At 46.8% G+C, this 9,948-nt stretch overlaps 1 protein-coding gene across 1 annotated transcript; it reads left to right on the top strand.

The window, feature by feature from the left end:
• Positions 1-684: 684 nt before the first annotated feature.
• LOC134209903 (general odorant-binding protein 69-like) lies at positions 685-1,383 on the top strand. Its single transcript, XM_062685923.1, has one exon. The coding sequence runs from the start codon at positions 685-687 to the stop codon at positions 1,381-1,383; it is 699 nt and encodes a 232-aa protein (XP_062541907.1).
• Positions 1,384-9,948: the final 8,565 nt, after the last annotated feature.

Genomic DNA, 9,948 nt, shown 5'->3' with positions numbered 1-9,948 from the left:
AAAAAAGCCGAATGTACGTTATGTCAAATGATCCTAACTTTTGACACTGTTGACAAATGCTCTTGAAGGCCTTATGTCAAATGGTCCGCTCCCATCCTGCATAATCAATTTTATCAGAACATTCAACATAAGAATTTCTAAAAAAAAGTCGTTGGAATTCAAAATACTTTCATAGACGAACCGACTAGAATGATCGGGAATACCAAAATATTGTCCAACATCTAATAAGTACTATGAATACACTATGCCCAGAAATGCTTCCCACCCGAGAATATCCTAGTTAGGACCGAGAAACGAACTCGTCATCTCCGGGAATTTTACACTTTTGTTTGCCAGACAACTTGTTGTAGAATAAGGGGAAAAAATAAACAGCAGAAAACTCTCAATTCGACCATCGAGACTACATATGTGGAACGTGCGTAAGTAGCAACATGCCGGCTATTGCGGAGTCAGTTTCTGATACTGTTCTCACGTTGTCCTTCAGATGAGGATCTACCTACCCTACATGCACTTTTTGTTTAGAAAAACAATCAGAATAACATCAAATCAATACTAATAAGCATGAGAACTATTTAATTTGAAAAATGCTCTACGATCACGTATTTCCTATTCAACAACTACATTTAAATATCAGTCATTGATGCATTCCCAGCTCAGTTTGAACATTCCATTCACCCGCCAAGCATGGGCCGTCGCATACCGTTTCTCCTGATAGTTTTTCAGGCTGTGGCAACTGTGTTGACCGACGATTTGCTACATTATATAACTGATAAAAGCTTCGACACTGCGCTTCGTGAATGTGCCCAATACTTCCTGATTTCGAACGAGACCCTTGCAAGATACTACCAACAACGTTTCCCGTGTGTAGACGAAGTCAAACAGCTGGTGCGATGTACAATGATTAATTTGAACGCCTATGACGATAATACTGGACCCCTGGAAAACGTCCTTGGGAATTTCTTCAAACCTCATGTATGGGATACTAAACATACCGAAAGGACCAAAAATTGTGTAGCAAGAGCCTTGAATCGCACGAGCCCTAGCGATGTTTTTCAACGAGCTTACGATACCTTCATATGTTACTACCATCAACTAGGCACCTTAGTTTCTGATGACCAACTCGTCCCATGTACGCCATTGGAATTTAAACAGGTGATGACGTTTGTTGAAAGCGCTCTAAATATGCCTGCTGAAGTACTGCTGCAGTACAGTCAAGGCAACGTGTTGAACGAGCCGAGCTACCCCAATGCGTTGTATATTTTTGCCGTGCGAGCTGGCTACTACTCGGTCAGTGATGGAATTCAACTCGGTAATCTGTACACTCAGTTTGGTGTGCCGGAAATTTCAATGACTTTGCGTCATCGAAGATGCGCAAATTCATAAGGTCCCAAGGGAGCTTGCTGCACGAAAGTCGATGTTGACGCCTGGCTGAGAGGGAGGTCATGACGGCCAATTGAAACCCGTGAAATCCTTGAGTCGACTGAGGCTCAAGTATTCGCGGGCACGTCGAGTGACTGCTCCAGCGAGGAACAAAACGGGGGAGAGAAGTTCCAGGGGGTGAGGCTCAGGGGCCGCTCCAAAACGCGGAGGGTTACACCCGAAAAGCTGAACCCCGGCCAGGTACCTCCAAAACCGGGGATGAAGGATCTGGAAAGGTCCGTCCACCCAGGAAAGACGGTGGGGTTACGGCAGGCTGAGAGCTCTCAGCGCACCACACCAGGAAATAGGGGATGACGCCACCTGGACCCTGGTCAAGAACAAGAGGAAACCGAAGACGTCAAGGGCCGAAAAGAAAGCCCAGGAATGAAGATAGCAAGAAGTCTAGGGTAGGCGCCAATCGCTCCAGAGGCGATACCTAGTCATCACGACGGACGAGGCTAAGACTCGGACGTCTAAGGCGAAAGGAGTGACGCGTGGCTCGGTGAATCCGGCCGACGTACGTCGAATAAGACGCACCGAAGTCGAAGAGCTCGTCACGGCACTGCGGCGACAGGTGAAGTGGAGCCCATCGCAGCCGTTCGGCTACAGAAAGGTCCGGCAGGGACGCAGGTAGATTCTGGCTATCTGCAGCGGACGCCTCCAAGGTAATCAAGTTAGGAGCGTCAGGGTGGGATGGTCGTTGTGTCGTGAGCATATAGAGCAACCGAAGTTTGTCAAGTGCCTGGAACCGGGGCACAAGCAATGGGACTGCAAAGGCCCAGGCAGAAGCAAGCTCTGCTGAGCCATTACATGAGGGACGAAGGCAAATGCTGCACAAACCCTCCCACTATTGATTTGTCCAGCAAGCAACAGCAAGCACCCCAGGTTCGAAGTGCCCACGTTTGCTGCGCGCAAATTACAGTGCAGGTAACGCAGCTGGCTTGCTCGGCTTCGTCCGTGTTTGGTGTGCGCAGGTTTGAGAAACGGCGGAACACTTGTTGTTCGTGCCCATTTTCGCGGCGTGACCACATGCTTGCACATGTGGTCTGAAACCCCGACAACCTAGCCGGAGGATTGTAAAGATAAGTTGGCGGAACGCTCTTTATCGGCTATCGTCCAAATTGTCTCGGAGCTACGCAAGGTAGTGCGTGGACCAGAGAAATGGCCAGTTCAGGCGCAAATAAGAGGTGGTTGAATAGGCCCATCGCAGAGAGGTCAATGCACGTGGCATCATCATTCTTAATACCAGCCGTGCAGAGGAAGACGCGCGAAGTCGACCTTCCTCCGGGACATAAGGCGTGGTAAGGCCACTGAAAGCCGGCAACGCGCTGGCACGCATTCCCGGAGCACAAGTCAACGAAACTGCTTGCAGCAACCTTGTGACTGAATCTGGTAACATCAGTTAATGTTAGCGTAACACGTGTGCCTGGGTGGTATCGTCTGTTGAAGTCTGTTGAGCAGATTCCCTCCATTGCTTAGGAAAAACACACACACAGACATCACCTCAATTCAGTCTGAACTTGAGATTGGACACTATGGGTCTCGGGCCGCCTATAAAAAGTCTTCATTTTGAGCGAACATATAGCATTTAGGTATACTGTATACGCGAAAGCAAAAAGATATCAAACAATAACATCTAATTTAGTAAAAACAAAAAGCTGAAATGTAGGTAGGCCAAAGATCCAACATTTGAAACTGTGACAAATGGCCTCAACCTGCAAAAGGCCGAATGGCACTCACCTCACCGAACGATTTTCACGACCTCAGACTTTTCTCAAAGGATTAGTAGGACATGCTTTAAGCCTTGAGCGCACTGCAAATGTCTATGTTTTTCCGCCAAAAAACAGTAGATAATGAAATATATGGCAGCAGGGACTATGTCCAAGGGCTTGACGATCCTCCCCAGGCCATCTGCGAGTTGTGGCGCCGCCTAGGATGTGGTGGGGTTTGACAGTGGCCCTGTTAAACCTCTATAAAAAGCCGCCGTATCGCAAGTAGTCGCCAAAGCGACCGGCCGCCCAAGCGCACGCCAAGTCCTGGTGTTAGGTGGGACGCTTGCCCTGACACGACGCCCGAGACAGGAGGTTTGCGCAGGCCAATAAGCCGCCTTTAAAAACAACTATTAGAACGACATAGAAGATAATACGACTCGATACAATCGGCAACGACCTAGGGCGAGAATAAAGGATCACGATTAGAAGCTGGAACATGGAACCTAAGTCGCTAGGCTTCGCAGGTTGCGATAGGATAACTCACGATGAATTACATCCCCGCAACTTCGATGTCGTAGCGCCGCAGGAAATCTGCTGGACATGGCAGAAAGTGTGGAAAAGCGGGCATCGAGCGAGCATTCTACCAAAGCTGTGGCACCACCAACGAGCGGGGAACCGGCTCCAATTGCTGGGAAGATAGCCAACGCGTGATTGGTGGCAGCCAATCAACGCGAGATGCGGTGAGGATAAAAGGCCGTTTCTTCAACTAGCATCATCAACGTGTACCGCCCACCGAAGGGAGATCCGACGACGAGAAAGAAGCGTTCTGCGCAGCTGGAGCAGACATACGATGGATGCCCACTGCGGGACATCAAAATCGTCATCGGTGACATGAACGCCAGGAGGGAAGGGAGAATGTAGACCGGTCATCGGACCGGATAGTCTGCACACCGTATCGAATGACAACGGCCAACGATGAAAACTCGCAGCCCGCGAATGGTAGTCCGAAGCACCCTTTCCCCGCAAAATATCCACAAGGTCACATGGAGATCACCAAGAAACGGAAAACCAAATCGACCACGTTCAATCGACGGTAAATTCTTCTCCGACATCACGAACGTCCGCACTTACGCAGTGCGAATATAATCGACCACTACCTCGTCGCAGTATGTCTGCGCTCAAAACTCTCGACGGTGATCAACACGCGTCGGAGTCGTCCGTCGGCTTAACATTGGCGGCTACAAAACGGTAGACTAGACCAAGACTACGCGCAGCAGCTGAAGTGGCACTCCCAACGGAAGAGCAGCTAGGCGCAGCTTCTCTTGAAGATGGCTGGAGAGATATTCGATCCGCCATTGAAGCTACTCGCAACCGCTGCACTAGGCACGGTGGTCTGGATCAGAGAAACCACTGGTATGACGGCGAATGAGCAGTTAGGAGAAGAATGAGGACGGCGAGATTGCTGCAACACCGCACGAGGCGAACGAGGACGATACAAACGGGCGCGGAACAGACAAAACTGATTTTCCGGAGGGAGCGCCAGCAGGAAGATCGAGACCGCGAAGAGAGAGGAACTGTACCGCGCTAATAACGCACGAAAGTTCTAGAAGTGAACGTTCACGTAAGGGCATCGTGCCACAGCCCGGTATGTGTAACGACATAAACGGGAACCTTCAGAACGAGCGGAGGTGATCCAAAGGTGGCGGCAGCACTACGAAGAGCACCTGAATGGTGATAGGCAGACAACGGTGGCGGTATGGTAATGAACCCAGGAGCACGCGCGCAGGACATGCGACTTCCGGCTCCGAATCTCCAGGAAATCCAGGAGGAGATCGCGGCTGAAAAAACACGGCCTGGAGTTGACCAACTACCAGGGAGAGCTGTTTAAACACGTGGTGAAGCACTGCTAGAGCGCTGCACTGGGTGATTACCAGTTTGGGAGGATGAGGTTCTGCGAGTGGATGGAAGGTGTCTGTGTCCCATCTACAAAAAGGGCGATAAGCGGATTGTAGCAACTACCGCGCAATCAACTGCTGAACGCCCCGCCTACAAGGTACTCTCCCAAATTTTATGCCGTCGACTAACACCAATTGCAAGAGAGTTCGGGCAGTACCAGGCGGGATTTGGGTGAACGCTCTACCACAGACCAGGTGTTCCATACGTCAGGATTGCAGAAATGCCGAAACAACGTGCCCCACATCATCTATTTATCGACTTCAAAGCCGCATATGTACAATCGATCGGGACCAGCTATGAGCTAATGCACGAAAACGGATTTCCGAATAAACTGATACGGTTGATCAAGGCGACGATGGATCGGGTGATGCGTAGTCTGAGTTTCAGGGCATTCTCGAGTCCCTTCGAAACCCGTAGAGGGTTCGCGCAAGGTAATGGTCTCGCGTTCGCTATTCAACATCGCTTTGAGGGAGATACGAAGGGCAGGATTGACACGAGGGCGATTTTCACGAAGTCCGTCCAGTTATCGGTTTCGCTCGACGACATTGATATCATGGCACGTAACTTTGAGAGGATGGAGGAAGCCTACATCAGACTGAAAAGCGAAGCTAAACGGATTGGACTAGTCAACACGTCGAAGACGAAGTACAGATAGGAAGAGGCTCAAGAGAGGTATCAATGGAGCCACCCACCACGAGTTTCTATCGGTGGTGACGAAATCGAGGTGGTTGAAGAATTGTCTTGGGCTCACTTGGCTCGCCGATAACGATACCAACAGAGAAATTCGGAGACGCAAGTGGCTGGAAATCGTACGTACTTGAACTCCGCAGACGCCTGATCGAATAGAGTTCGCGTCGCCACCAAACTGACTATCTACAAAACGCTTATAAGACCGGTGTTCTCTACGGACACGAGACCTGGACGATGCTCGTGGAGGACCAAAGCGACTGAGTTTTCGAAAGGAAAGTGTTGCGTACCATCTATGGTGGGCTGCAGATGGCGGACGGTACGTGGAGGAGGCGAATGAACCACGAGTGCATCAGCTGTTGGAGAACCATCCATCGTTCACACCGCGAAAATCGGAAGACTGCGTTGCGGGCAGCCAGAATGTCGGACAGTAATCCGGTGATGGTTCTCGACAACGATCCACGCGCGAACAAGAAGGCGAGTGCAGCGGGCAGGTGGATCGATCAGGTGGAGGACGACTTGCGGACCCTCCGCAGACTGCGTGGTTGCGAAGTGCAGCCATGAACCGAGCTGAATGAGTTTTATGTGCGCACAGGCCACTCGCCTTAGTCTGATGATAAAAATACATGAAATATATCAATGGAAGAAAATTTGATTTTCCTATTTATCTTATTACCGTAGTTACCGATGTTGAAACCATATACCTTATTTATTATTGACTCCTCGTCATATTTGCAAATCTATGTCACGTAACATACCAAATCGTGTCAGACAGGAGGGTAAAACATCCAAACAAATGTGAAGATGGAATTTATTTGCAGAGAATACTATTGGGGACATTACAATTCATCTCAAACATTCATGAGTTCAGATCTTGAATTCTACCATACAAGATAAAGCTAATACGCACATTAAAATACGCTCAGACGCTCCCTACGCCCCAAGATATGTTAGATTATTATCCTACATTTCAATGCATGCAAGGTCATCCAAAACGTTCTTGAGTTCAGATCGTCAGATCTACAATCATGTAGAAGCGTGATGCGTTTCAAACCAAATCAAGTCAAGATATCATGGATCAGATCAAAGATATCAGGCGATTTATATGGAAAATTTGGCTTGTCCCCAAGTAATATTCTAGAATTCGCGAATCTTCTGAAATGTAGGTCAAGGCCATGCGGTAAAATCCTTCAAAAAGTTTATGGCATCCATCAAAACTCTTCCCAATTATCCTTGTATTCCCACACACCGAAGGCCATCCAATACGTTTTTGAGATCATGTCGTCAAATCTACAACATATAGAAGCGTATGTGTGTGTCAAACAAGCTCTGTTCATTCTGTTGAATTCAAAAGATTCCAGCATCGATGATTGGTGTTCACTAAATATAACAGCTTTAACCACAAACTCAGGTAAATTTAATATTAAAGTAATAGGTCAAGCTTCCGAACATAGCAATTTCTATCATCAGCAATGAGTTTGTTCCATTTAGCAACTAGATATGGATTACGAAGCGGGTAGTGTAGTGGTGCCAAATGCTGGTTGTTAATATCCTCCAGTAGAAAAATTCATTCATATTATTCGGCCGCACGTTCATCTCAAGGCTTCACTTAAATTTCAAACGAATTTTTGAATAATTATCAAATCATGGCTTAAAACAAAACATGAATGTTTTAGCATTGACATCAATTTTAGGTCATGTAGATAGATAGGCAAAAGCATTTTAGGCAAAAAAGAAACTACTCAGCCAACAAAATCAGACGTGAATTGTAGATACGGTAACCGTGTACCCAGATATTGACATTTTCATAACTTTACAATTTTCAACCTCTTTGAATAATTTTGGACATTTTGGAGAAGGGCACTTACATACTTTTCTGTTCGCTGCCGAGATTTACAGCTTTTGTCTATGGTTATTCAAGAAATCCTTAAGGTATGTAAATAATCCCTTAGAGTCTACACGCGTAACCAAAAGTCGTTCAAATATACAACTTGCTCTTTGCGGTCCTTAGAATTGAAAATGCTTACATGATATGTTTGTTTCATAAAAAAAAACAAAGAATTGTGTACAGGACACGACCGCTCGATGTAAACTACGTAGAACTAAATCTATACACATAAGAATGATTTTTTGTCTGTCTGCCCTTATAGACTCGAAAACTATTGAACCGATCGACATGAACATTAAATGTATTAAATTTTGTATGTAGAGTTTTTGGTTTTTGGAAGCGCTGAAAGTTCTTATGATTGTTTTAGGCCCTCCTTCTTCTGGAAGGGGGACTCCCATACAAATGAAGTATAAATTTCTGCTTTAATCGAGAATTAATTTAGAAAATATAATCCAAATTTTCAAATTTCGAATACTTAACCTTAACCGTAAAACTTAATCTTAAAAATTTGATTTTTTTTTGTCTGGATTTTTTTTTAAATTGGAGACCTTTGAGAAAAAACAGTAATTTGGTCATAGCTCCGAAACGCAATGACCGATTCCCAGTTTCCTAATAATTTTCGCCAACTTTGAAAGATCACATCCCCTATTGCCTTAATCCAGGAAAATGCTTACTTTCAAGAAGGGATTACTTCCACCATTGGCATAATTTGGGCAAACGCTTACGAAAATCCTGTCATCCGCGGTACAATAGCCTATAGCCAACATCGGTTTTGGTAATTCTATTTTGGTATCCAGTGTCTGGATGATATACCCTAATTCAGCTGCTCATTTTGGGTGATCGGCTCATACGTAGTTAGTGCTAATTATCGGCAATTAACTTTTCCTGACGAAAACTTGCAATTAGTTGAGGTTTATCGAGGCTTTGTGTTTATAAACCTCCAAAGCTTTATTATCATGAATTTAAATGAAATTAAAACAAAACATAGTAAGCCATATTAAATTATTGATGGGAAGGCGAATTGGCCATCTCTTCAGTCTTCTGTATAAAAAGATCACATCCACCAGTTCCTTAATTCGGGCAAGCGCATATAAGAGATCACATTCACCATCGTTTATTCCAGGCAAACACCTATTTTTAATCCCATCCATCACTGTCATAATCCGAACGAACGTCTACCTATAAAGAAGGAATCACATCCACGCTGCCTTATTTCCGATGGATGCGTTATTTTTTTAAGTAAACCAATTAATTATTGTTTTTCCCTGAGCCCAATGGAGGATAACAATTATCATTGCCGGCTAATGCATGCTTTCTACAAAGGGACTACGATTTTTTAAAATTAGTATCCACTGGTGTTATATTTACCATTCCTTTTTTTTCAGTTTCAATCTCACGCTTCCACGGGTCTTCCGATGACAATCGACCGCCAGCTAAGGGTTTTGTACTTAGCTGGTAGTGCAGCCTGGGCACTGTTGTCCTTCTAACATCAGCTAGAGTGAGCAGGTGCGACCAAAGGGACCATCGTCCCTAACCCTAATCCCAAGGCGTTAAGCGACCCGTGCCGAGGGGATGCATGGCCAGGGGGTGAAATAATGAGCTAGGCCTTTAACGGAGCCTGTGAGATACCGGGGCACCCTCCACAGTAATTGTCCCTTACCGCGTCATGCTGGGCTCTGGCGTGGTAGACCTCTTTTTCCGAGCAACTCGTTGGGATCAAATGGAAAACCAAGCCAATTCTTCAATTAGTGGTAGTAGTGAGGTGACAACCCCTTCGCAAGAGGTGGGTTGTCCAGGTCTCCGCCTAGGAGGCCAGAGGCAATAGTCGCCAGCTTGGTGCGCAGCGCTTGCGTGGCTTAGATTAACCTTCTCCCGGCTACGCCGGTAAAGGTTATAGACGACCCATGGCTTGTGAGGGCGATGAACCGCAAACGCGATGGGCTTTTCGGCCTCGAGGTGGCGACGGAACAGCTGGACATTATCATCGACTTTGCGTCATCGAAGCATAATATCAGTAAGGTCCTCAAGGAGCTTGCTGCACGAAAGTCGATGTTGGACGCCAAGCTGGAGAGGGAGGTCATGACGGCCAATTGAAAACCCGTGAAATCCTTGGAGTCGACTGAGGCTCAAGTATTCGCGGGCACGTCGAGGGTGACTGCTCCAACGAACAGACACACAAAAACGGGAGAGACAGTCTCCAGGGGATGAGCTCCCTGGGGGCCGCTCCAAAACGCGGAGGGTTACTACCCCGAACAAGCTGAACCCCGGCCAGGTACCTCCAAAACC

The sequence above is a fragment of the Armigeres subalbatus genome, chromosome 2 (assembly GCF_024139115.2).
Source record: "Armigeres subalbatus isolate Guangzhou_Male chromosome 2, GZ_Asu_2, whole genome shotgun sequence".
In the NCBI taxonomy this organism is placed as follows: Eukaryota; Metazoa; Arthropoda; class Insecta; order Diptera; family Culicidae; genus Armigeres; species Armigeres subalbatus.
The sequence above is the reverse complement of the archived record's forward strand: the minus strand, read 5'-3'. Positions and strand labels throughout refer to the sequence as shown.